At 42.1% G+C, this 27,872-nt stretch overlaps 1 protein-coding gene across 1 annotated transcript in view; it reads left to right on the forward strand.

Moving 5' to 3' along the window:
• The window catches only part of LOXHD1 (lipoxygenase homology PLAT domains 1), a 169,460-nt gene that overhangs the window by 94,734 nt on the left and 46,854 nt on the right, over window positions 1-27,872 (forward strand). Inside the window, exons 26-31 of the mRNA XM_054397236.1 lie at window positions 5,194-5,310; window positions 12,008-12,170; window positions 17,377-17,531; window positions 18,368-18,577; window positions 19,954-20,077; window positions 26,321-26,529. Coding sequence (XP_054253211.1) covers window positions 5,194-5,310; window positions 12,008-12,170; window positions 17,377-17,531; window positions 18,368-18,577; window positions 19,954-20,077; window positions 26,321-26,529 — 978 coding nt within the window. The remainder of the gene's footprint in view (window positions 1-5,193; window positions 5,311-12,007; window positions 12,171-17,376; window positions 17,532-18,367; window positions 18,578-19,953; window positions 20,078-26,320; window positions 26,530-27,872) is intronic.

The raw sequence follows: 27,872 nt of genomic DNA on the forward strand, positions 1-27,872 counted from the left end.
TACAAAAATTATCAGAGAGCTGCAACACAACTCCTGTAAAGATAGGCTAAGACAGTTGGGATTGTTTAGGCTCAAGAAGAGAAGGCTTCAAAGAGACCTTATTGCAGCCTCTCAGTGCTTAAAGGGGGGGTCTATAAGAAAGATAGGGGCAGACTTTCTAGGAGGGCCTGTTGTGAAGGAACAAGAGGTAATGATTTTAAACTAAAAAAGGATAAATTTAGATTTTAGGAAGAACATTTCTACAATGAGAGTGGTGAGAACATTGGCACAGGTCGTTCAGGGAGGTGGTAAAAGCCCCTTCCCTGGTGACATTCCAGGGCATATCAGACGGCATGCTGAGCAGCATCATCTAGTCAAAGACGTCCCCACTGTGTGCAGGGCTAAATGACCTTTAGTAGTCCCTTCCAATACAAAGTGTTCTGTGGTTCCATGGTTCTAATTCTTTTCTCTAGTTAAAAGTAACTCAAAGGTATCAACCCACAGTGTCCACTTGGCCTGATGCCATTTAAAGCTTTGTGAAGGGTGGTACAGTTTTATTGTGGAGCTTGCCCTTTCAAGTAATCTTGAAAGCCATTTTGGAAGATCTTTGGATCTTCCTTTTCCTAGACCATACTTAGTAAAGAGTTGGTATGCAGGTTGGATCTCATATGTGTACCTTTCTGTATCATTCTTATTTGCATGTTTATTTGCTTTCTCTTGCAGTCTGCAGTATTTTGAAAGGTAACAGGAAAGAAATGCTTATGGTATTGCTGAAACTGTCTTGTCTTTAATTTCCATTTGCATTATTTCATGTTGCTGTCTCAGCAGATCACGTTGAAGGGGCTGATCCATGGTGCTCACTACTTATGTAGCACTGCATTTGGGTTAGATGGTCTGTTCATTTATTGTAACTATACCCTTTCTCTATAACCTAAGATACAGACCATTCCTTTGCTGCAGATCACCATGATTTTTGAGTACATGAGGCTAACTTTTTGAAAGATCTTATCAAGGATTTCCTGAAGTGTTTGCACAACTCTATGCAAATAGCAAAGCAGTGCATATCAATGAGTGAGTTCATTCACATCTACAGTATCCAACAATTCCTATTCATAATATATTCTTATTACCAACACCTTGTGAGAGGCAGAAACATAGGCAGTCCTACTCTGGCCTGTTCATTCAGTATTGCTTTATGCCCTTACTTTCTCCCCCTGCCTGCAATGCTAACACTGACTTCATGGAGGGCCTTACAGCCTCTCTGTTTTTTGAGTTTGGTTTGGTTTTGTAATTGAAGGCAAATCTTACACTAGATTTTTTAATAAGTTAAAATCTTTCCAGCTCACATTGTTGTTATGTGTCATGAATCATAAAATAAATCCCCAGTGTGATTTCTCAAAAACAAAGAATAAGCTTTAGTTTGGTAGAATATCCACTCAATTTGTCATAATAGAGGTTGCATTAACCCATAGATATAAATCTTAAACTGAGTGTTATAGTATTTCTTTATTCCATAAGATTCTTTGTAGGTTTGGTAAAATCTGAAACATCAGTACTTTTCTAGGATGAAAAGAGTGAAGTTTGCTCTCCAGATTTACAATAACACACCAACCTGTCCCCAAACTTCATTCTCTCTTCACAAGTTCCTCTTGCTGCAGGACATGGGGATAAAGCAAAACATATTATTCTTTCACCTACTTGTGTAGAGCCATAATTTAAAGTTCAGTAGACTTTAAAAACAATTTGGGAATCTCAGGAAACACAAACTGAGATCTGTTTGCTTTAGTGATTTTTACTGCCTTTACCATTTTGTATTTTGCAAAAGAGGCAGAAAAGATTAGAGACTCATCTCAGCTGTCCTCCCAAGTGAAGATTTGCTGGAGATGCCTACAGCAGTGTAAAGACCACTTCTTTAACATGAATCTTTAAAGGTCAAGCATCACTTTATGGCTATGTATTGATTAAAAGCCTCAACAGAAGATGAATAATTGGAGAGAAAATAATTTCCCCCCGTGTCCATTTGTGTGCATACACGAGTTTTAGAAATGAGTTTAGATCATTTAATTATTTTGCAATGATGCTTATGCTGTTTAAAATCAGGACAGGGCTGATGAAGTTAAACCCAGTTTGTTCAGAGTGAGAACTCTTGAGTAGTGCAGTCAGACTTGGTGAGTTGAGGAGTCTTCTAAAAGTATGTTGTCTTTGCTTCAGTATGCAGTTCTTTCATCTGGGAAGAGAAAATGGGAGTAGTCTCCAGTGTTGCAAATTGAGATGATCAGTTCTACAATATTTCTGGAAAAAAAAGACTCAAAGTTTCTGTGGTCTGAAGTCAGTGTGCTTCTCCTACAAAGAAGTTCTTCAGCCAGCCTTGATTTTTTTTAAAGGCAAAAAATACAAAATCTGCTATTGAAATAACCAAGAGCTATTATTTAGGAGCAAATAGAGTTTTTCCAGTTCAAGTCTTTGGAAGGGAGATGACTTTAAAGTAATGAACTAGTGATAAATTACTTGGGTGTAAGGTGAGGAACAAAAACCCAATAGCCACTTCATAAGATAGTGATCTAGTTGACTTGCTTAGAATGACATTAGGATTTTGTGGTGGAACAGGAGAGACATCATATAAAATGCTAGGCTGTTAATAATGGACTTTGACAGAATTACAGAATTGCCTATATTTGAAAAGATGCTTAAGATCGTTAAGTCCAATTATTAACCTAATATTGACAAGTCCTCAACTAGACCATATCCCTAAGCAGTATGTCTGTATGACTCTTAAATACCTCCAGGGTTGGGGACTCCACCACTGACCCAGGAAAGCCATTCCAATGTGTGATAACCCTTGCAGTAAAGAAATTTTTCATAATATCCAATATAAACTTCCCTTGGTGGAATTTGTGGCCATTTCCTCTTGTCCTATCACTTGTTACTTGGTCAAGCAGACCAAACCCCACCTCTCTCCAACCTCTTTTCAGGTATCTGTATAATGCGATAAAGTCTCCCCTCAGCCACCACTTCTCCAGGCTAACCCATCCCGGTTGTCTCAGAATCTCCTCTGAAGACTTGTGCTCTAGGCCTTTCACCAGCTTTGTTGCCCTTCTTTGCACATGTTCCAGCATCTCGATGTCCTTCTTCTAGTGAGGGGCCCAAAACCAAACACAGTACTCAAGATACGGTCTCACCAGTGCCAAGAAGTAGAGTAAAATCACTTCCCTGGCCATGCTATTCCTGATACAAACCAGGATTTTGTTGGCCTTTTTGGCCACCTAGGCACACTTCTGGCTCATGTTCAGATGGCCATCAATCAACATCTCCAGGTCCTTCTCAGCTGGGGAGATTTCCAGACACTCCTCCCCAAGCCTGTGGAACGGCCAGGGATTGTTGTGGCAGGATCCAGGATCTGGTCTTATTGAAACTCATATGATTGGTCTCGGCCCATCAATCTAACCTGTCCAGATACCTCTGCAGAATTTCTCTACCCTCAAGCAGATCAACATTTCCACCCAGTGTTGTTTGCAGACTTACTGAGGGTGCACTCAATTCCTTCATCCAGTCATTGACAAAAACATTCAAGAGGACTAGCTCCAACACTGAGCCCTGGGAAACACCACTAGTGACCACCCACCCACTGGATTTAACTCCATTCACCACCACTCTTTGGGCCTGGCTGTCCAGTCAGTTTTTCACACAGTGAAGTGTCCATGCATCCAGGCCATGATCAGCCAGTTTGTCCAGGAGAATGCTGTGGGAAATGGTGCCAAAAGTTTTATTTAAGTCCAGATAGAAAACATCCACTGCCTTTCCTTCATCCACTAAGTGAGTGACCATTTTGTAGGAGGAGATTAGGTTAGTCAAGCAGGACCTGCCTTCCATAAACCCATGTTGGTTGAGCCTGGTCATCTGGTTGTCCTGCATGTGCTGTGTGCAGGTACTCAGGATGATCTGCTCCTCCTGCCCTTCTTTTATTGCTGATGCACTTATTCATAGAAAGATTTCTTGTTGACTTTTACAGTAGAAGACAGATTCATTTCTAGCTGGTCTTTGGACTTCCTAATTTCCTCCTTGCATAGGCTCACAACGTCTTTGTGCTCATCATGTGTGGCTTGTCTCTTCTTCCAAAGGCCCTTCTTCCTTTTACCCTAAGTTGCAGTCCCCGTCCTTAAATCTCTAAGAAAAGAGAACTCAATCATTTCATTATCGCTCTGCCCTAGGTGGCCCCTAATGGTCACATCACCCAACAGTCCTTCTCTATTCAAAAAGAGCATCTCCAGCAGGGCACCTTCCCTTGGTAGGTTCGCTTGCCAGCTTCATAAGGAGGTTATCTTCAACACACTCTAGGAACCTCTGGGACTGTTCCCTCTCTCCTGTGTTGTATTTACAGCAATCTGGGAAGCTGAAGTTCCCCACAAGAACAAGCACAAGTGATTGTGAGATTTCCCCCAGATTCATCTGCCTCTCTGTCCTGCTTAGGTGGTCTGTAGGAGACTTCTACCACACCATTCAGTATATTGGCTTTCCCCCTGATTCTAAGCCATGGACACTTAACCATATGATCACTATAATTAAGTTCTAAACATTCATAACAGTCCCTAATGTACAGGGCTACCCCACCACCTATCCTTCCTTGTCTGTCCCTTCTGAAGAACTTGTAGCCATGGATTGTGCCAGTATAGTCAAGCAAGAAATCCCACCACATTTCTGTGACAGGTACTGTATCACAGATTTCCTGATGCACCATGTCTTCTAGCTCCTCCAGTTTGTTGCCTATGCTATGTGTGTTAGTGTAGATGCACTTCAGGTGGCTTAAAATTCCCAATGTTTTTTTGTGGGACTTTGACCTCAAAGCTAATCTCTCAGAGTTGTATGAGTGCACTTCAGGAAAGGGATATAAAAAGAACTATTTAAGATGCAACAGCACTGCGATTTCTAAAAAAGTATCTTCATTCCCACTCATACAGCTTGAGATGGCAGACTAGTGCTGTGCAACCAAACCCATCTGATACAGTGGGCAATTTCTACAGAACAAGATTCTCACGTTTTTTTGAACGTGAAGTTCAGGGAAACACTTTACTTAGAATGCACATTAGGGCATAATTGGCATCAAAACTAATATTTGCTCCCCTGGGACTTCATACAGAACAGTAAAATAGGAAATAAGCTAAAGAACTGGTGCCTCAAAGCTCCCTTGTTATTCATGCTGTATCTTTTTTTCTGTAGTTGGAAGATGTTGGTGACATTATTGAGAAGATTCGCATAGGACACAACAGTTCAGGACTGAACTCCGGATGGCACTTGGACCGTGTGGCAATTCGGAGGCTGTTGCCAAATGGAAAGGTAGGCTGTAAATCCCAGCCCTCTGCAATATGTTTCCATCAATAGCTGCTTCCAATTCCCAACGCACATCTTCTGTATACAAAGTGCAATTAACGGTGAAAAATGGTTCCCTAAAGAAAAATGCACACTAATGAACTGGATAGAGCTTGGAAATATGGGGACAGCAAACGTGTTACTGTGTTCTGTTTCTCAGATGTTCATTACAAGGCTCTGAAATCATTGCTTCTAGGAAAAATTCTCTTCTCATTGTTCCTTTGACTAGAATAGTTTCTTCCTGGCAGTGGATGGGACTAAAGCAGTGGTGCTGCTCCTCAACCTTACGGAGGTCTTTGCTGGTCTTTGTCTTTTGTCCAAAGAAGAGATCGGCCTGCTGGGTTTAGAGGCAACATTGTCATGACTTGCTTGCTGGACTGAAAGTGGAGATTCCTGGGGTTTTGTACCCAAAAATACAGATAAAGTATTACAGGGCTGAACAGATGTCCCTGTGCTGCATTGCACCAGTGTTGCTAGATAGCACAGAGTGTCCAATGCTAACTTAGATGGTGGATTGGGAGACATGAGAGACCAAAGCTTCATATTTCCTGAGTAGTTTTTGTTTGAACACTCACAGGTAAGTCAGTGGGAAGTGAGTGTATCATTTAAAATGAAAAGGTATCGTTGCTAAACAAAGAAGATAAATAATTTGAACAATCTCTTAGCTCAAAAATATAAAATATACAAGGAGCCAGTATAATTCAAAAAGTCAGTGAAATTCCCTCAATCACTCACATAAAAATCATCAGGTTAGGTGCTAAGACTTTTGGTTGCTTGTATCAACAGCATTAAGGCAGTGCAGTCAAATGGGGCATCTGGATCTTGTCCACATTAACGTTTCTCAGCCCTGCTTTCAGATGCTGGCTGTAGGATTAGGAATTAATCTGCCTGCAGGGATGTTCAGAAGAAAATCTCCTCTTTGAGACTAGTTCAGAGCTGGAGCAGTAGCTGTGTTTGGGAACACCTGGGCTCTGTACTCTGTCTTGTACTTTCTCCCCTTGTTCCAAGGGGATACCATCGATAGCCTTTCCCTCATCCACCAGGTGGATCTCCTTGTCATAGAAGGAGATCAAGTTTGTCAAGCAGGACTTGCCCTTCATGAAGCCATGCTGATTGGGTCTGATCACTTGTTTACCCTGCACATGCTGCATAATGGCACTCAAGATGACCTGCTCCATGTCCTTCCCTGGCACTGTGATCTGTAGTTCCTTAAATCTTTCTTCTGGCCCTTCTTGTAGATAGTGTCACATTTGCTGATCTCCAGTGGGCTAGGACCTCTCTACTTAGCCAGGACTGCTGGTAAATGATGGAAAGTGGCTTGGTGAGCATTTCTGCATCTCTCTCTAGCCTTGGGTGTATATCCCATAGACTCATGTATATCTAAGTAGTGCAGCAGGTCACTGACCATCTTCTGTTGATTTATGGGGGCTTCATTCTGCACCCCATTCCTATCTTCAAGCTCAGGTGGCTGGATATCCAGTTGGTCCTACTACTAGAGATAGATGCAAAGATAAACTTATTTCTTATCTTTAATCTTGCTCTTGGTCTTGCTGAACTTCCTGAGGTTAGCAGAGGCCCAGCTCTCATGGTGAACCTACTTCAAATCCTGCTTCCTCCTTCAAATTTTCCTGGGTATGTTTTACATTCTTTGCCTTACAATCAACTAAGTGGTCTGCTTTGACCCTCCTCACCATGCTCAAGTGTCTGACCTCCTCTACAAGCTTCTTCAAAAGCCAGTACCCTTTGGTTGCTTGTGAAATCATCTCTTTGACAGTCTGTTAATATCAGACCCTCTATCTGTGTACTGACTAACACTTGCTTTGTATAGCTTTATTAGACTAATGAACAAGATGGCCTTGGTTTTGGAGATTCTGCTGTAGTCACAGGCTGGGGAAGATGAATCACAGAATCACAGAATGGTAGGGGTTGGAAGGGACCTCTGAAGATCATCGAGTCCAACCCTCTGTCAGAGCACAATTACCGAAAGCATATCACAGAGGAACACATCCAGGCTGTCATTGAAAGTCTCCAGAGACAGAGATTCCACTATCTCCCTAGGCAGCCTGTTCCAGTGCTCTACCACCCTTAAAGTAAAGAAGTTCCTCATCATATTTAGGTGGAACTTCCTATGTGCAAGTTTATGCCGATTGCATCTCATCCTGTCACTGGGGACCACTGAGAAGGGTCTGAAGAGGGGGATGTGCAAAAATAAGGAATTCAAGTGAAAACAGGTTCCTAGCCTGCCTCTTGCTGCACTTACTATTAACTGACCACTTTGGGAAGCTCCTGAAAACTCTGTGTTGGCTGCTCATCCATTAGCACAGGAAAGGTCTCAGGGCTGTGTGGTTCTGCAGTAATTGCAGCAGTACTGAAGGACAAATGGTGAGAAACCTTGGAAGGTGGAGGAAAGGAGGGAAACCATGAACAAGTTGGAAACTGAGAGATTTACAGTTCTGCTGATCTTTTGATTATGGCATGGAAAAAAAGGAGGAAGCAGAGCACTGCATGATGCCGCTGATCAGCCGCAGGATATTATGACCTGCCACAGGATAGCAATATGCTGCCAACGCTTCTAAAAGCTGTGCTACCTGATTAGACTGCTAACTTGTCTAGTTGTATCCGTAATGCTGCAGAAGAAAAATGAGGTCAGTAACTTTTCAGATTAAATTGAAAGCACTTGGGTAGGAAAGTAGGATTGTTGCATGCCAATGAGGATCTGCCTTGGCAAGCCGATTATATCTGATAATTATATTTCATTTGTTACAACTTGGAGAAGGGGAAAACACAGACTTTTAGCACACTATCCTATCCTGCTTCTAGTCTAGAGCCATACTTCACAAGCTCTGGAGCTGCAGGAAGATTTTACTGTGGGTAACAAAGGAGTGCACTTTACGTCACTCAAACATTAGTGCAATCACTAGCAAGGAGATTTCAGTAAAAACTGTGGCAATCACATGGTGATTAACAGTAATGACACAATTAACTCTTGCAGTAACTGCACATTTTGCCCCACTGTGCAGGCACTCATGTCCCTAGATATCCTATTACCAGATAAACAACATTCATATCAATGACATGTGCAGCCAACACTAAGAATGCTTACGAGCTGTTAAAAGCTTAACAGCAAGAGATGTGACTGATACGGAATCTCTACTGGGAGGAGAGAGTTTCAGCACTGAACCATCATTCTGAAAAGCCCTCTCATTCCAGGCTGTATGTGGGGAGATCAGTTTAGCTGCCAGCAAGATAATACTAGTTATGTGGTCAGAGTACAGAAATGAGGAAGCAGAGGTAGTGGTGTGGCCAGTCATCAGGTGTTGTATCTTGCTTGTACAGCACAAATAACACTTGAAAGTAAAATACTCAAAGACATCTAAAGTGCTGCCAGTTTTGTTTGACACTGTTTTGTCCAAGTCATGCTCCTAACCACCTTGTAGAGTTAAATTGGTTTTTTTGGACAGCAGCAGATTTGATCTGTGTGGGTTCAAGTGACAATTCTGCTGCTGACCCAAGTCACTTAATCACACAAGCACCTTCAGAAGGGTTCATCTCCTGCAGATCAACTTGTCTGTGCATGGTGGTCCAATGATCTGTTCATTCCAAGTCTGCAGAGACTGGAATGTGCCTCTGATCTTGGCACACAACCTATACCTCCCCAGTGACAGTGCCAGAGAGGGCAGAATCTGACAACTCAAGGCCAAACAGCATAGCTGTACACAGGAATAACAATATTCAATATTGTTACAGTGAGAGTTATTCCCTTCTTTTACTATATTAATATTTTAGTACTGTTGTGGTTTAAGCTTTTCCCAGAGCCCAAAAGCCCAATGGAACAGACTTAGGTTGCTTCCCTTCTCCCGTTTTCCTGGTAGGGAAAGCAAACTAGGCCGGAGAAGAGAGAGATAAATCTGCAAAAGACCAGTCTTGCATCAATTTGGAAGTAAAAAATAAATGCATTTGAGTAAAAGGAAGCTTACAAAGATATAAGGAAGAACTGCCGAGGAAGAACTGCCCATCATAAGTGAAGATCAGGGTCGTGATCACCTGAAGAACCTGAAAGTGTTCAAGTCCATGGGACCCAATGGGTTACACCCATGGGTACTGAGAGAAGTGGCAGATGAGGTTGCTTAAACCCCTCTCTATTATATTCCAAAAGTCCTGGCAGTCTGGGGAAGTCCCCACTGACTGGAAAAGGGGAAACATTACTCCCATTTTCAAAAAAGGTAAGAAGGAAGAACCAGGGAACTACAGGCCAGTCTCACCTCTGTGCCTGGTAAGATCATGGAGCAGATTCTCCTGGAGGCACTACTGAGACAGAAGAATAGTGAAGAGGTGATTGGGTACAGTCAGCATGGCTTCACCAAGGACAAATCCTGCCTGACAAACCTGGTGGCCTTCTATGAACAGGTGACAACATTAATAGATGAGGGGAGAGCAACTGATGTCATTTACCTGGACCTGAGCCAAGCCTTCGACAGTCTCCAAACTGGTGACACATGGGTTTGATGGGTGGACCATGAGATGGATAAAGAACTGGCTTGATGGCAAATCCCAAGCACAAATCTAGGCTGGACAGTGACTGGCTGGAAAGCAGCCCTGAGGAGAGGGACTTGGGGGTGCTGGTGGAGGAGAAGCTCAACATGAGCTGTCAATGTGCACTTGCAGCCCAGAAAGCCAACCAGATCCTGGGCTGCATCAAGAGAAGTGAGGCCAGCAGGTCAAGGGAGGTGATTCTCCCCCTCTACTCTGCTCTGGTGAGACCCCACCTGGAGTGCTGCGTCCAGTTCTGGAGCCCCTATTACAAGAGGGATATGGACATGCTGGAACGTGTCCAGAGAAGGGCCACAAGGATGATCAGAGGGCTGGAGCACCTCTCCTATGAGGACAGACTGAAAAAGTTGGGGCTGTTCAGTCTGGAGAAAAGAAGGCTCTGAGGTGACCTTATTGTGGCCTTCCAGTATCTGAAGGGGGCTACAAGAAAGCTGGGGAGGGACTTTTTAGGCTATCAGGTATTTGATAGAACTGGGGGGAATGGAATAAAGCTGGAAATGGGGAGATTGAGGCTGGACGTGAGGAAGAAGTTCTTCCCCATGAGAGTGGTGAGAGCCTGGAATGGGTTGTCCAGGGAGGTGGTTGAGGCCCCATCCCTGGAGGTGTTTGCAGCCAGGCTGGATGAGGCTCTGGCCAGCCTGATCTAGTGTGAGGTGTCCCTGCCCATGGCAGGGGGCATTGGAACTAGATGATCCTTGTGGTCCCTTCCAACCCTGACTGATTCTATGATTCTAAGGAAGAGGGATAAATAAAAATATATACAAAACCAGCTGCAGCTGGAAAAGGATTCTCTGAATGCAAAATGGGTTCTCTTTAGATGCAGTTCCCTTGGGTGTCTGGGACAGCATGGACCAGGCCCCACCACATGGTTATCAGCTCCCAGCAACAGCAGCAGCGTGCCAGAGAGCTGAGGGCAGGAGAGTGAGAGCTAGACAGGAAATCATCCCCTCTTAAATAAGGTTGTGGATAGGAAGTGGGAATGGAATAAACTTTGATCCAGGGACCCCTCCCACTGTGAGGGGGCCAAGTTTCTTTGCCCACCTGGGGTGAGGTTGTTTGTTGTTTTTTTCAGCCTATCCCTCCTGGGACAGACTTAGCATAAGTGCTTACATAGTAAAACCAGTGAAGATGGGACCCTGTATTGGTTTGATAAATATTTGATGACAGAAATTAAGGTTGACAGTATTCATATGTGTGTTACACATGAAAGTGAAGGTACACAGAGTATTGGACGCAGCAGAAAGTCCCTGTGCTATTTAGGGTCAAAATTATGAAGTTGTCAGTAGGAAAAGGGATGGGTTTTTTCCTCCTTTATTTGCTTTGAGATTAAACCAAACTTTTCTGTTCAGACTTGTGGTCTCGGCAACTTGCATGATGGCTCATGCCCCATTCTTTATGGAGACATAGCCTGGGGTGCACAGCACACAGAAAGCTGCCTGCATCTTGCCATCTTGGAGGCCTTACAGGAGTCTGTTCCTAATGAGTAGTCTGGGATTGATTTTGTTTACCAAGTGGAAAACACATGTTCTATTGTTTTTGTTTACTTGATGATAGAATTCATATTTGTTTCCATCAAAGTGAAGTCAAAACAAAAGACTGAAAATTAAACTGCTATTTTTCTCCTCTTAATGAATGTATGGGAAATGCCTGGAAACCAGCTTGAGTCACAGATTTATAGGGCAAAATCCTGAAGAATTGACTTAGGAAAAAAAAATACCCTGCTGACTTCAAAGAGAATGCTGCCTGAATAAGGATTGAAAAGGGATTGCAGTCTCAGTAAAACATGGCTTCAGCAGGAATGATGCAGTCCTGATTAGGAATTTGCAAGATCAAAAACTAGGAAGGGCAGATATCTGCTGGATATTAGAGCCAGTCTCACCCATTGGGAATACTTCTCTCTGCCACATATTTGGTGCTTCTTGTCAGAGTTCTCAGGTGTCCTTTTTCTAAAAGAAATATATTTCCATATACTATTTCAGGTCTGCTTCTATGTACACATGCATACACACATGAGTTGAAAATCCTTGGTGCACATCAGAGTATTCTGAAAAGGGAAATGCTAATGTACATTCATGTTATTTTGAAGAGATTGTCTCTGTCATGTTTACTTCAGGGCTCAGAAACTGTCACATTTCCATGTGAAAGATGGCTTGCAAAGTCTGAAGATGATGGCGAAACTATCAGAGAACTGGTACCATCTGATATTTTTACTGAAAAACTCATGAAGGATGGGACACTCAAGCAGATAGAGGAAGAAGTTGAAGACCCATTAGAAGGTAAAAAAATACGAGGAGCATGTAGGGACCTGCTCAGATTTTTTTTTTTTTTTTTTTAACAAAATTTGTGGATGTGTGGTTTAAGCAAAAGCAACACTGGTGCAATTGTTCACATTTCTTTCCTTTCCTGCTTGCAGGCCTCTCTCACACCTGAAGCACTTCTGTGCAATAGTACTACTGTTTTCCTATAGGGCACTTATAAACCTGTCACAGGCACCTTTTCACACAGGCATAGTTTGTGTGTCTACTCTGATGCCTAACAAAATTATTTCATCTTGTCTTCCAGCCTCTGAAAACGTCTCTACTTATTATCTGAACTTCACCTGTCCTATGTACTCCACCCACTCCTTTCCTATCCTATCAACTCATGATCCTCTTTCATCCCAATTCTCCTACAACTCTTCAGGTACATATGGACAGTCTCTAAAAATTTAGCTCTAGGGAGCCATCCCCCCTCATGAAAGAGTCTCTGTGGGTGTGAGAATAAAGTAGTTACATTTAGTATTTGGTCCTCCTGGTAGCCCAGGCAACTGAGCAAGAGCTGAAGTATCATCCTAAAATCATCTCTCATCTGTATGTGCAGTTGTTCCCAACTATTTCTTCCTCTGTAATTTTGTTTTCCCATCCTGTGCTCCTTCTGCCCTTGAGAGAAGTTGTGAACTTTCCTACATCCTCAGCAGAGCAGAATGCTGTCATCATTCTTGATTCTTGCATCTAGCAAGAAGATGATTCAACAGTGAAAAAAAATCATAAAATAGTTTGTGTTGGAAGGGACCATAAAGATCATCTAGTTCCAACTTTTCTGCCCTGGTCAGGAACACCTTCCACTAGACCAAAATGCTCAAGGCCTCATCTGGCCTTGAACATACCAGCAGAACCAAGCAGATGAGGCCCTTCAGAGGCAAATAGAAGTGGCTTCACGTTCACAAGCCCCGGTCCTCGTGGGGGATTTCAAACACCCAGCAGACTGGAGGGACAACACAGCTAGGTACCAGGATATTCCTGGAAAGCATAGGTGACAACTTCCTCCTCCAAATGGTAGAGGAACGAACAAGAAAAAGTGCTATGCTGGACCTTGTTCTCACCAATAGAGAAGGGCTGGTGACCAATGTGAGGCTCAGGGATAACCTTGGATGCAGTGATCATGAAGCAATAGAATTTACGATCCTCAGGGCAGCTAGAAGGACATATTCCAAGTTTACAACCCTAGACTTTAGGCCTGCAGACTTTGATTGCTTCAGGGATCTGCTGGCCAAAGTATCATGGAACAAAGCCCTAGAGGGAAGAGGGGCCCAGGACAGCTGGTCAGTATTCACTGATGACCTTCTCTGTGCCCAGGAGAGGAAAGCAGGAAAGAATGCTAGGAGACCTGCCTGGATGAGCAAGTAGCTCCTGGACACTCTGTCACACAAAAAGAAACTCTACAAGGAGTGGAAGAAAGGACAGTGTGATGGTTTTAAGACTGTATTTTTAATTTTTCTTCACAAAGTTCAAGCAGAGAAAGTGAAAGAATGTAAATAAATCACTATTGGGTGTAAGAAAGCAAAATAATGATTACTCTAAACACTTCCATTGGAGAGAGAGAAATGTTTAAGAACTACTACTCAAAACAAGGTTGGGGAGTTGGGCAGTCTCGGCTTGCTTGCTGGGCTTCCGTCTGCTGCTTCTTCTTCTGGCTGAAGATAACACACTGACCTTGACAACTTAAGTCTAACAGCCTCTCTGCTTCTTGACTGTCTGCCTTCTGCAGGGGGGTCTGTGGGGATTCCTTCTGGTTGGAGGGGAGGCCCCATGGGAAAAGGCCCCTTGGGGGAAGCAACGGGGGCTTGGTTGTACTTTTCTGTTGATTGTACATATTTTTAAATGTTGTGAATAGTGTACATTTGTACATATTCATTGCATTTCATCATAGATTGTAGATTTGCTTGTAAATACAGCTTTCATTTGCTTCCAGACTGAGCTGGCCTAGTTATTGTCGGTGTGGAGGGGATTTCAGCTCTCACACTGTTACAGACAGCTAGAATGGGGGGCACATAAGGAAGCTGCCCAAGCAGCAAGAGACCTGGTTAGAAAAGCTAAAGCTCAATTAGAATTAAATCTAGCCAGGGAGATCAAGGGGAACAGTAATAATTTCTATAGGTATATTAATGGTAAAGAGAAGACTAGGGAAGGAGCCCCTATTACAGGAAAGATATGGACATGCTGGAATGTATCCAGAGAAGGGCCACAAGGATAAGCAGAGGGCTGGAGCACCTCTCCTACAAGGACAGACTGAAAGAGTTGGGGCTGTTCAGTCTGGAGAAGAGAAGGCTCCAAGGAGACCTTATTGTGGCCTTCCAGCCTACAAGAAAGCTGGGGAGGGACTTTTAGGGTGTCAGGTAGTGATAAGACTAGGGGGAATGGAAAAAAACTAGAAATGGGTAGGTTCAGATTGGATGTCAGGAAGAACTTTTTCACCACGAGGATGGTGAGATACTGGAACAGGTTGTCCAGGGAGGTGGGAGAAGCCCTATCCCTGGAGGTTTTTAAGGCCAGGCTGGATGAGGCTCTGGGCAACCTGAGGTAGTGTGAGGCACCCCTGCCCATGGCAAGGGGTTTGGAACTGGGTGATCCTTGAGGTCCCTTCCAACCCTAACGATTCTATGGTTTTATCTCCAAGGAAAGGGCTATCCATGACCATGTACAATGGGTTCCATTGTCTCACCACCCTTCCTGTAAAGAATTTTTTTCTCATATCCAATCTAAATATATCCTCCTCAAGCTTAATTCTATTTTCCCTTATCCTGTCACTACAAGGGCTTGTAAAAAGTCCCTTCCCAGCTTACTTGTAGGCCCCCTTCATGTACTGGCAGGCTGCTATGCAGTCTTCTAGAAGCCTTCTTTTCCCCAGGCTGAACAGCCCCAGCTCTTGGAGCCTGGCCCCATAGGCAAGGTGCTCCTTGTTTCTTATCTCTCACAGTATGATTTGCATTTACAGTACACCAAGTCAGTGTGGCATATATATGGATTGCAAGTGTTTTCCATTGTCAAGGGAAGAGGTGCCTTGCTGGAGCCTTTGTACTGTGCCTGTAAAAGAAACAGGTATAATTTTTCCCCTGTCAGGAATTACATGATAGATCATGGGAGATACTTTTCCTAAAGTGGCAAAGACAGTTTTAATATCAATTAGTAAGTGACATGACTGCTAAATGACTGCATGGCATTTTCTTTAACTTCTGCTTCTTTGCCTTGCATTAGTTACCATGTGTTAACTAACCTAGGTGACTCGTTTTTTCCCTTCTAAGAGCGAAGACTTAAAAGAAGTTTTAGAAACTATAGAATAGGTTGTTTGAGTAGCTGAAGTTTTCTTTTGCCTGGAAGTTAGGGCTAAGTTGGGAACTTATATTTTAGATATAAAATATTTGGGAACATTTTAGATACAAAATATCTGGGACAGGATTTTTGTCTTCTGTATCTCAGAATCCATGTACATCTTGTGCACCAACACAGTGCACAAGCACTGGCAAATCATCTTGTACTGTTCTGAGGATCATCTTTTCTATACTAAACTGCATGTCAGTCCTGAAGATCTCCAGAGCTGACAAGCCGAAACCAAAGAAGAATGTAATTAGACTATACACCTTGCTCCTTCATTACTAGTGTAACAATTGTCTCATGAATACAAAGCTGTAATTTTGTAGGAGATAATTTTGGCCTGCATTAAAAGAAGTGTGGCCATTAGGCTGAACAAGGTGATTCTGCTACTCTGCTCTGGTGAGACCTCACCTGGAGTACTGTGTCCATCTCATAAGACATAGACCTGAAGGAGCAGGTCCAGAGGGGGGCAACAAAAACTGTCAGAGCGCTGCAACGCATCTCCAGTGCAGCTGTTCAGTCTGGAGAAGGATCCAGGGAGATGTTATAGCAGCTGGGGAGGGACTGTTTACAAGGGCTTGTAGTGATAGCATGAGGGTAGTGGTTTGAAACCAGAAGAGGATGTATTTAAGTTGGACATTAGGAGGAAGTTTTTTACAATAATGGTAGAGAAATACTGGAAAAGGTTGCCCAGCGAGGTGGTGGAGGCCCCATACCTGGAAACATTCAAGATCAAACTTGATGGGACCTTGAGCAACCTGATCTAGTTAAAGATGTCCCTGCTCACTGCAGGGGGTTGGACAAGATGGCCTTTGAGGGTCCCTTCCAACACAATGCATTCTATGACTCTATGAATGCAAAAAGGCAAACAAAAAAATTTGGCATTGCAGTTAAACTGATAAGTGGTCATGATTCATTTCTCAGAGAAAACAATTGAAGTCTTTCATGGACTAGGAAACAGAATAAGCCCTATTCTACTGGGAAAGTTAGGTACAGAAGGAGAAGACAATACAGATGTTTTCTTTGACAATGTTAATGTACAAAGAAGAATCCTAACTGACATACTGTGCCCCTTCCTCATTTGCATCACTCAGGGATTTGCAAGGAAGCATTCTCCAGGGCTTATATGTCACCAGGGTAGTCAGAGACTCTACAGTTCCTAACGGTTTTCCTGGAGAGGATGCCTCTGGCAACTTTGTTTTCCTTGTGTAATTGGAAAAAAAATAGCAAGATAAAAATAGGAGTATATAACAGGTTTAGTAAAGCACATTACTAAAGATTTGTTGGGATTTTATTTGATCGTCATTAAGCAAACTAAAGAGAAAGGGTACTTAAGCAATACCACTCCAACTATCTCAGTAAAAGGACCCAGAAACCTCTCTTTTCTCTTTAGGGAATTCATAGAGATGTGTGCCATTAACTCAGGTAGTAACTGCACATGGGAGTCCCTGGAGTTTGTTTATGGAAGACAGTATTAAGAATTTGCAACACTGAATCCGTTGCTCTCAGGTGTATGTCCCTTGAGCCTCAATATGAAAAGGTGTGAATTCCCTGAGCTCTACCAACATCACACCCAGCAATAACCATAAGGATTCTTTGCATTTTTAACTGTGAATGGTTTGATCAAAGCAATACAGAAGCATTGATTAGACAAGGAAAGGAAAGTCAGAAAATTTCTGCCCAGCAATTCCTCAACCTTGCATCATTACCAGAAGCCTGGAAAAATAAAGCATATGGGATTTCAAACCTCCATGAACTAAGGGACAGAAAATTTGAGGGCCATATTCTTAGGTAAATTCAGTACCTTAATAACTCACCTAGCCAGAAATCACATCTCAGTTTCCTTCTGCAGTTCACATGTACAAGATCAGCGTGTTCACTGGAGATATCTATGGTGCTGGGACAGATGCTAATGTTTTCCTAAATATCTACGGAGATCTGGGGGACACAGGAGAAAGAAAACTCAGCAAATCTGAAACAAATTTCAACAAGTTTGAAAGAGGACAGGTATAGATGCAACGGGTTAATAACATTTTAAATTTCACAGGCTTTAACCTAACAAGTCTGGGACTGTCTTTATAGGCTGAGTTTTCCTATGAGGGATGAATTGATTGATTCCATTTACCATGTTCATTACCTCTTAAAATGCTTTGTATGGCTTGTCAGCTGGGTATTACAACTGACAGGCACTGTAGAAAATGGGTAGATGTTTCTGTGAAGTCACTGATAGACAAATTATGAGCTTGGTCCATATAAATAGGCTTGAATTGTTATCTGTGGATTTGAGAGCACAGAAAACCTGAGATTTCTCACTGCCATAGCCTCCATACAACTGATTTGCACACAGATAGTATATATTGTTTTTCACTGCAGAGCATGATAGATTAATGTGACCTAAACTGCAGATGTATTTAAAAAAAAAACAAAATCCAAAAGAGGCAATCTGTGGTCACTTCATGAGTCATATTCACAACCTCATATGGATATATTCAGGTATAACAATTGCAAACATTGTCCTATTTGGATTGTCAGTACAAACCTAACTGGATTGTGAAGGGGAGCATATTTAAATTTAAAAATCAGGATATAAAATTCCAGGAGTTCAGTATTCTAATTGGGTGTAAAAGTGACATTTTTTTGCAGCTCTCCTCATAGCTGAAGCATGCTTCCCTGTAGAACAGTTTTTTATACAGATATGCCTCTACAGACTGCTGCAAAGCTTTTAGCCACACAGTCATGTAAGATGGAATTTAAACACATATTGTGCTCTTTAGTCTCCATTTGCTTTTGTCTATCTGTTGAGAGCTCATTAATAGAAACCTCTGCTATTGAACACCTTGCAGGAGGATACATTCACTATAGAGGCTGTAGACCTTGGCATTCTGTACAAGATCAAGATTCGTCATGACAACAGCATGTTCAGTCCTGAGTGGTTCCTGGAAAAAGTAGAGATCCTGGATGAGACCACAGAGGAAACTTTCATTTTCCTGTGTGAGCGCTGGCTCTCTAAAAAGAAAGAGGACAAAAAGATAGAGCGTACTCTTTACGAACAGGTACAGCTACAGCTCAATCTGCTGTGATCCCAATCCACTGCTAGTAAAAAATAAAATAACTGAAAATATGGTTGAACTCCAAGAAAGTTCATTAGGGACTCAGGAAGGTTTTGGCTTCTCCAAAATGAACTTCTAATTTTCAGACAAGTATTTTGCTGAAAGTATGGCTGCTCGCAGCCGAGTCTCACTGGCTCTGAAACATGATATTTCAAAAAGCAAAGTCACAAAGTCTAAGTGAGAGCCCAAGTTCACTGCTACTGCACAGTAGAGTATATTTTGCTGCTCTCTGTGCCCACAAAGTTATTTATGGGTCCCACTATTCAAAGCCCTCAAGCCAAAATATTCTGTCCTTTGACTTCACCCTCACTGGGCTGGATGGGTTTATCTTTTCAGTATCTTCTTCCTCCACTGCCAAACATAAAAGGTCTGGTCTGTTTGCTACCACTCAAAGCATCAAATAGTTTTTTTAGTGAAATGTCCTTTATCCTTGCACATTCTCTATTGCCTTATTAGACTAATGTAGCTAATTGAAATTCAAGGTACTTGCAGTAATTAGAATTAGCAAACAAGGTTAATAGACATCTCTTGCTTCTGTACAGCAAGACATAATAAAGCAATTGATGATAAGTCCATTGTATTCAAAAAGCCCACTTTGCCAGACCTAACAATGTTTTAGCTGACAGTTGTCACTAAAATTGTCATCGATGAAACCAGGCCACACTCTTCCTGAATACCACAGAATGGTCTGAGAGTTACGCCATATATGAGTATTTATCTCCCTCATAAAACTGCAGAAGACAATGCCATGAATACTTGTGGTCTCAGTTACCCCGCAGGTCATATTAATTCATCAAGAGGAAAAGCTAATCACTTTTTAAATTATTACTACACGAAAGTGTATTTAGAATCTCAAATTTATTGTACAATTTCACAGAACACATCTGTAGCTAACTCTTCAGTAGATGTCTCACACCTTTCAGCTTTGCAGTAGTCTCCCTCTTACCCTCTTTGGCCTGCACCAGGTACATTGCTCTGACCCCATGGTTTATGCACTCATAGGCAAACCTGGCACCATCTGAATTTGCTGTGGCTGTTGCTCACACAGAGAAGAGATAAAGTCACAGTGCACCGTTAGAGCCTGTTCAGGCAATTGCATTTTCTTTTATTATAATGCATGTCCAAAATGACCTGTCAAGGTTACTAATGAAGTAAATGAATGACTTGCAGCAAATTACAAGTCACTTTTATCTGAGAAAAAAAGCTGCCTGGGGCAGTACAAGGATTTCCTCTCATGTTGTTCTCGGAAGCCTGTGGGAACAGCTGACAACACTTGAGCTCTCAACCTCATTCCTCTCCTGTACATACCTTCCAACTAGAGCTATGATGGTGACCGAAATAGCCTGGAAGGCTCATCTCTCAGCATGTCAAGTCAGGATAGCAACACAGACCTGAAGGAGATGAAAAAATCCCGTTTGGTCAAGGCAGCAGAAGAAGGATCACGTGAGCAAGCACTGTGTTTGATTGCATGCATGCATATGTTCTTGGCTTTCAGTGCTTAAGAGGCTGCATTTGTCCTGGTCAAAAGCAAGGAGATGTGGAACCACAGGTTGCTTCTCTTCACCTTGCATTGTGACCACTTTGGAAAGGCCAGATGAGTGCTTGTGTTTCTATGTTGATTTTCCCATAGCCTTCTGGCCCTAACAATGGAATGAGACATAAAGTTCACTGCAACTTCAGTGTTCCCAGCCTTAGTCTTTCTGCTCTATGGAAATTTATGATGTTGTAACTTGTCAGAATTAACTTCTCCATTGCCAGATGATGTAAGTTTTCCTAGTAGTGTGGTGCTTTGGACAGTGTGACAATATCTTTAGGGAGGTGGTTATTCAAGAGTACTCTGTTTTCTGTCATGATGAGGTAAAATACACAAGGGGGCTCTACAGGTAACTGCAGTAACAGATCATGTCCTTTACATGCCTAAGGTAAGGTGAGTCCATCCACACTACCAAATGTGGAAAAGAAGATAGTCAACAACATCTTCAGAAAGAAAGACACTGAGCTGAATTACATAATCACCAAAGAGTTTGAGTAACAGGGGACCTTTAAGATCATCTAGTCTAACCCACCCTGCAGTGAGCAGGGATATCTTTAACTGGATCAGGTTGCCCCTATCCAACCTGACCTGAAATCTTTCCAGGGATGGGTCTTCCACCACTTCTCTGTGCAACTGTTCCTGTGCTTCACCACCCTCATTGTAAAGCATTTATTTCATCTACCTAGTCTAAATCTCATATCTTTTATTTTAAAACCATTACCTCTTGCTCTATTCCTGAAGAATCATACTCCCTCTTCCTTTTCTTCCACCACCAGCACTTCCACTGCAACCAGACTTCAGAGATAGGGAGAAGTGATGCTAGCCTTTGAACAATGGAGTCTGATAAAGCTGAGGGACAAATTTACGCAGGTTTTGTATAGTTTAGTCTGAAGTGTCCTTCAAAGGATCCAAAGCTCTTTGCAGTGAGAGGGATGGTAGGCAAGTCACACATTATCACCAAAAGAGCCTTCCTTGGACTATCAGAAGCTCACTTCCATGTGATTCCTTAAAGTAGCTCTTGCTGCTGATATCAGCTGGTTTTGTCCTCCTATGTTTCTTTGATCTGCTCAAGATATTTCATGTAGCATATTAGAGCTGAATTACCAAAGGCAGCTTTGAATTTCTTGAGACCTTACTTGCCACATTTAAGCCATCTGTCCTTTTCATGATCAGGCTAGTAGTGCCACATCACTAAGGATCTTTATTTAATATGAATTTAAATGTGATGTATTTTAGAACCCATCAGGTTTATTCCTTACAACATGTAGCTGCATCACAGCAGCTGTTGTGTTGGGAGGGGCATAGGATTCGTAGAGCTGAGTAAAAGCACAGATAAGTTTCTCAGCTCTTGGAAAACAAGCTTTGCCTGAGTGCTCAGGTATCTTCTTTTTCTAGAAGGTGGTCTGTCTTATAACTGGACAGAGAAGGAGGTTTTGCAAGCAATGTTGCTGAAAGACAAGGAGGCCATGAACTCTGGACTGTGTTTTCTGCTCAAATGACTGATGGAAGCAGTAGGTGGCTCTAGTGTAGAGACTGATCTTTAGGCTCAGGTTCCTGAAACAAGGCAAGACTGAATATAAAAGACAAAATATGTTTCTGTATGATTTAATTGGGATTAAATCAATGAGGCAGGAATTATAAAGTATAGTTACCTTCATTTTTCCCAAAAATCCCACCCCTAAATTATGTACCAAACTGATTGAACTTATTTACAGGTTCTATTCGGTCATGAATTCTGCCAGGATGCTTATGGGCAACTTCAGTACAATTTAGAGAATTCAGGAAATGGAAAAGGCTAAGACACAAATAGCTTCACCCCACTTATAAATCAGAGGCAAGCCAGAGCCTTTAGGGAAAGCATGGGAATGGTGGTTTTACTCATGAGGACAGAGCAGGAACTGGAAGGTGGTCCCTAGGTCTCTCTCCAGCAGCAGGCATGTCTGGGCAAAAAAATGAAAGAGCCCTGACCGCTTTCTGCTCACTCTATTTAAGACTTTTCTAGACAATGTGTCCAGGGCCAATATGTACTGGTCACAAAGTACTCCACTAACACAGTTCCAAATCCCAGCAGGCTCCCCACATGACTAAATACCTGTGAGGGACCTCCACCCCAGCGGGGAGAATGGGTATCTTTTACCTGTCCCTAGGGGGAGGGAAAGGCAATCTCGTGCCTTGGAAGGCAATTTCACGCCTTCGTCTTCCCCCATTCCAACCTCTGCTGATGGAGGCAGGGAAAGGGGGTTTGGAGCACCCTGTAACATTGTATTACAAGTCACAAAATGTGAAATACAGTGGACTGTCTACAAAAGCCAGCTTTCATGCAGGGAAGCTAGTCTTGCTTGGCTGCCTCTAGCAAGAAGTGGGAAATTTGTGCTGTAAATGGAAGCCTGGAAGATCAACATCCATCCACAGAAGTTAACCTTAGCAGAAAAATTTCTCAGTTCATTTATACTTCCTTATAACTTCATTACTACACAGGCTTTTTTTTTTCCTCTGTGTTTATGTACCTTTTAGTTAATCACCTCCATGTTCTGGGACAATGATTTTTCATTTAAATTTTACCTACAGTTCGTTGTCATCCTGCATGGGGTCTTTTAGCTTTAGTTCAAGATTTCGGGGGGATGTGTTGTAAGGCAGCAGCAGAGTCAGAGGTACTGTCTTTGTATGTGCTCTTAGTTCACAAGTGCAAAATAATTAAAATTACCTTAAAATACCATGATAAGCGAGGTGTAAAATGATGTAATTTATCTTAGGAGTTTAAAATAGCTTTAAATGACATGATCCAAAAGAACTCAGACAAATGGTTACTGCAGCTCAGCTGATGCCCAGTAGCCTGGTGTGATGCTATAGCTGGGTTGCATGTCACAGAATCGCAGAATGTTAGGGGCTGGAAGGGATCATCGAGTCCAACCCACCCCTGCTGGAGCAGGATCACCTATACCAGATCGCACAGGAAATCATCCAGGCGGGTCTTGAATGTGTCCAGAGAGGGAGACTCCACAACCCCCATGGACAGCCTGTTCCAGTATTTTGCCACCCTCACAGTGAAATAATTCTTCCTCCTGTTTCCATGGAACTTCCTATGCCTCAACTTCCACCCATTGCCCCTTGTCCTGTCATTGGGCATCACTGAGAAGATGCCAAATGCCGACTGGCTCCATCCTCTTGGAACTCACTCTTTACGTTACATATTAATGAGGTCACCCCTCAGTCTCCTGTTCTTCAAGCTAATGAGACCCACATTGCTGGCTCATGGTCAACCTTCCCAAGGTCAACCAAACCCCAAGGTCAACTAGGACCCCCAGGTGCATCATGAAATTAGATGCTATCTTTGAGATTTCTGAGGGGTTTTTAATTGATAGCTTCTTAAGAGTAACTAACAAATCAAAGTCCTTCAGGACTCACCCATAGATTTGTGAACACCAAATATTCTAGGTACAAATATCGTTCATATTAATCAATCTGTCCTTGGGAATACAAGGAGACGTCACATGGGACTCACGTTTCACAGCACTGTCCTTCAAATCCTGGGAGACAAGCATCACAGTGTTAACCTTCAGCACCTTTCAGGACACAAGTGGGACTAAAACTGACAGGGTTCTTTGAGTTGTGAAGCAGACACAATGCTTCATATTTCTTAACCTGATCTGCAAACCCTGTGTCTTGGGACAACACTTCTTTTGTAATCCCATATTGTACTCAAATGAAGAACAAGGGATTCCCATGTTCCTTCTGATACTACTTCTGTGGTGAGACAATGGATAACATCTGTCATGTTGGCATTCCATGTAGTTTCACAAATAATGGGTAAAACATCATCATCTCCCATGAGAACCCCTCTTCAACAGAGTTAGGATAGTTTCCATCATCCCCATTGTGCCAGGGTGGTCTTCACTGAATCCTGGAGTTTGTCATCACCACTATCTCTGTTGCAGTGATATGTCCTCATTAAGGAAGCTGCATCTTGAAGGAATGTCAGATAAGATGGACTTCTGAGCCAGACAGCCGACCTCTTGATCTGGTTAAAAAGCCAAGTGTTCATTAGTTGATTAGGGAAAGTGATACTGGGAGTTGTGTGGGAAAGGAAGGATTATTTTGAGCAGCCCAGTTCTGACTCTGTCATGCTCAAGATGGTGAACACCTTTGAGGGGCAGGAGGTACTGTGAAAATGGAGAGCAGGGAAAGGTTCTGTTGACTGGGAACTTGCTTGGGTCTAAACTGGGAACCCTGCTCCTTGCTGAAAGGCAGCACTGGAGATGGTGTGGTCTACATCCTTAATGAAACCCAACCCACTTTGAGAGGGACATGAGCCCTCAGACAGCTTGAAGTCTGGACAGAGACTCAAGGAAGCAGGGAGCAAAGGGAAATAGGCTGGTGTCTTGCTGTGGCCATGCACTTCATATTTTGTGTTTTCCCATGTTCAAAGAATTAGAGCTATGGAGTTCAAGTGAAAGAGGGAGACAATGGAGAAGGGAGATAAGTAAATTAAAGGACCACTTTTCTAGTTTTTAAAGGAAAGAACATCAGTGTTTCCTGCTGTCTCTATGTCTCTGTATCCATTATTTAAAGTGAGAAATTATAAACATTTCTCACAGTTCTTGTTTTTTATCTAAGAGTTTCAAGTACTTTGGCTTGAAATGTGGAAATGCCAGTAATTCTGTGAACTTATTTTGTCATATGGAAACAGGGCAAAACCTGTATAAAATAAAATTTTATCCCTATTCAAAATATGTTTCATTTAAAAGATGAGTCTGGAGCTATTCTAAACATGATTCCTCAATATATTCCAGTAAAATCTGTCTTGCCTAAGGCTAAACCCTTTCTCCCCCTAATGCCTGCAGCTCCAGGGACTATTTTGTGAAGAATGCATTGCATATAATTATCCTGATGTGCACACTGAAATGCAAACAATACTGTAAATGGGAGAATAAATTCTTGCTGATCATCAATTTGTTTTGTTTTGGTATACAAAATCCTCAGACTGGGGCTGAATGAACCTCTTCAGGTTCTGATCTGACCAGAGGTAAGAACAGATCTGGTCATCAGGAATTCGTGTCTTCCCTGGTATTACACATATATTCAGAGTTGATGTGAGAATCTAATACAACCCCCATCCCAAAAATGTCGTTAGCCATCACAAAGCAAAATTAAGTGTCAATCTCAGGTGATTTGAAAGCTAACCAATCTTTTTATAAAGGTTTATAAACCTTCTTTCTTTTTCTTCTTTTTTTCATTTTAAATTGAAAAAAGTGATGATGAAGTCAGGCTGAGTTTTGAATCTGTGAAAAGGCAAGTTTCAGAGCTCCAAGTATTGTCAGAATTATTTGAACAGCCCTGTACAAATGTTCTGAGAAATCAAATGAGTGTTCAAGGTCTAATTTTGCACTACCCCACCCATTTTACCCAAACAAACTGTTGGAAAGCACTTTAAAAGCAGTCTGGCACTTCCTTTTAACAGCTGAACTGAAATTTCTGGAAACCACAGAAAAACCTGCTAAGGCTCAAGGCTTGGCCTGAAGGATTTTCCCTTGCACAACATTATTACCCAATGTAAAAAAAATTACTGAGCAACCTACCTTTAGTACAAGGATTATTTGTAATTTGACCAGATTTGCAAAGGGGTGCTAAAACCCTAAGCTGCCCTGCAGATCACAAAAATCCTAGAATGAAGCACAAAAGAAAACATTTGCAATTGTAGTGGGATATTCAGTCACTGGTGGATTCAGCTAGATTTATTTGTCTTTATTGAACAGCGAGCATCAGATCACTTTGGTCTAATAGCCTGTTCATGATTTAGGTGCTCAGTCTCATCTTCTGGAAGTTCTCTTGGTATATATAAGCCCTCTGCTGTTCTGTCGCCTGTTAGGAAGAAACCTGAACTTATAACCTCCTTCCAGCCAATATGGTTGTCTGGGGAAATGAACCCTTATAGAATTCAGTCCCAAGTGTGTATGGGAAAGTAGTCTCTGATGCACATTTTTAACCAAATGCACCATGATGCTATCCCTTCTCTGAAGTAGCTCAATGAGATGTGAACGTATTTGGCATGCACAACTGCTCCCTCCATCTGATGGGATGAATCCCTGGTTTTCTGAAGTCTCGTGTAACTGTGTATGAATGTGGTTTTTCTGACGACTAAACCTCTGTTGCAGTGATCCCATACCACATCACTGTCACCACGGGCACAGAATACGACTCCAGCACCGACAGCCGAGTTTACATCATCATCATGGGTCCTCAGAAAGTGCAGACGGAGCGGCTGTGGCTGGATCTCCCGGAAGAAAAGGATGAGTTTGCAGACGGCTCCGTAGAGAAATTCTCTGTTTGGGGTCTAGACGTTGGGGAGATCAAAAAAGTGGAGGTACTTTGTGAATGCAACACAAGTACTAGAGTCCTGTGAAATATGTGGTGAAAGAAAGCACATGTTCCTGCTGCTTTTAACAGTGAAGGCACTTGGTTCTAAAGAGAATGTAAACATGTGTTTGAAGTTGAAAATTAGTATGCTTTACATCTCACAAAAACAAGATCTTTGGGAGGCAGAATTATAAAGAGGTTTTAACCTGTCTCAGTTTTGTCCCATATCTGTCACTGTTTTTGCTTAGTCAAGCCCTGTTGATGATAGATGCAGCAATGTTTTCCAGTCCTCTCTCTTTTTCCTAGTCTTTTTCCTAGTTGAGTTTTACAATGCTTCCAGCTGAATTTCATAAATTGTGCCTTCATTGAGAAACAAATCTTGTATAATTTTCTAGCTAAACATGAACATTATTTTTTACAGTTTGGAGGACCCAGGCTTAGAGAAGAAAATTAATTATAATTCATAAGTAACATAGACAAATATATTTCACTACAGGAGCTTTTCTTTTTATTATTATTTTTTTTTCTGTAGTTCAAGTAGACAGGATTTTCATATACTTTCCATCATTGAGCTTAAACTTCACATGAATCTTCAGTGTGTTTGTGCACATCATTCTTGTTTCACATGGCAGTTCCATCTCTTGAAAGCCTTCTCCACCCCCCAAGAGTTGAAACCACCACATCTGAAGAATTCAAAAGACTAATGAATTTTAATTTTGCCCCATGCTCTGCATTGCAGTAAACCTACCTGTGGGTGTGCATGCTTGTGTATTCAGAGCAATGAGTTAAAGAAACATAAAGAGAGAAATCCTAATTAATTTTTAAAATCTTTGCAATTGTATGTGCCACTGTAGCAGCTGAGAAACTGAAGCACTCCCATTAGCTTTCACTCAGGCAACAGATTCTGGCACCTTGAGAAGTCCCCCTGCTGGATCTGAGTTTATTATCAAGCCATTTACTTAATGCACTCCAAGTGGCTGGTTATTTTTAGTGGCACTCCCTATCTAGAACATCTCTAGGTCAAAATTTGAAAGTGACGGAAGTGCATAAATCCTTCTCTTCCACACTGAGTGCATATGGAAACAGTCATGGGCTAGGATATAGACGGAGGGAAAAACCCTCCATGTCAAAGAGGCAGAAAGAAAAGACTGAAGAAAAACAAAAAGGGTCTGGAAAAGAAACAGTGAGACAGGTAGGGAATGGGAAGAGAATAGGAGAAAAGAGAAGAAAACACTTAGAACAAGGAAAAGAAATAATTTGAAAAGGCTTGCAAATGGGAAAGATTGCAAATGAAATGCAGAGAGTTAGAAAAAGAACATACAGCTTTCAAGCTAGATAATGTTCTTCTGC

The sequence above is a fragment of the Indicator indicator genome, chromosome Z (assembly GCF_027791375.1).
Source record: "Indicator indicator isolate 239-I01 chromosome Z, UM_Iind_1.1, whole genome shotgun sequence".
Classification (NCBI taxonomy): domain Eukaryota; kingdom Metazoa; phylum Chordata; class Aves; order Piciformes; family Indicatoridae; genus Indicator; species Indicator indicator.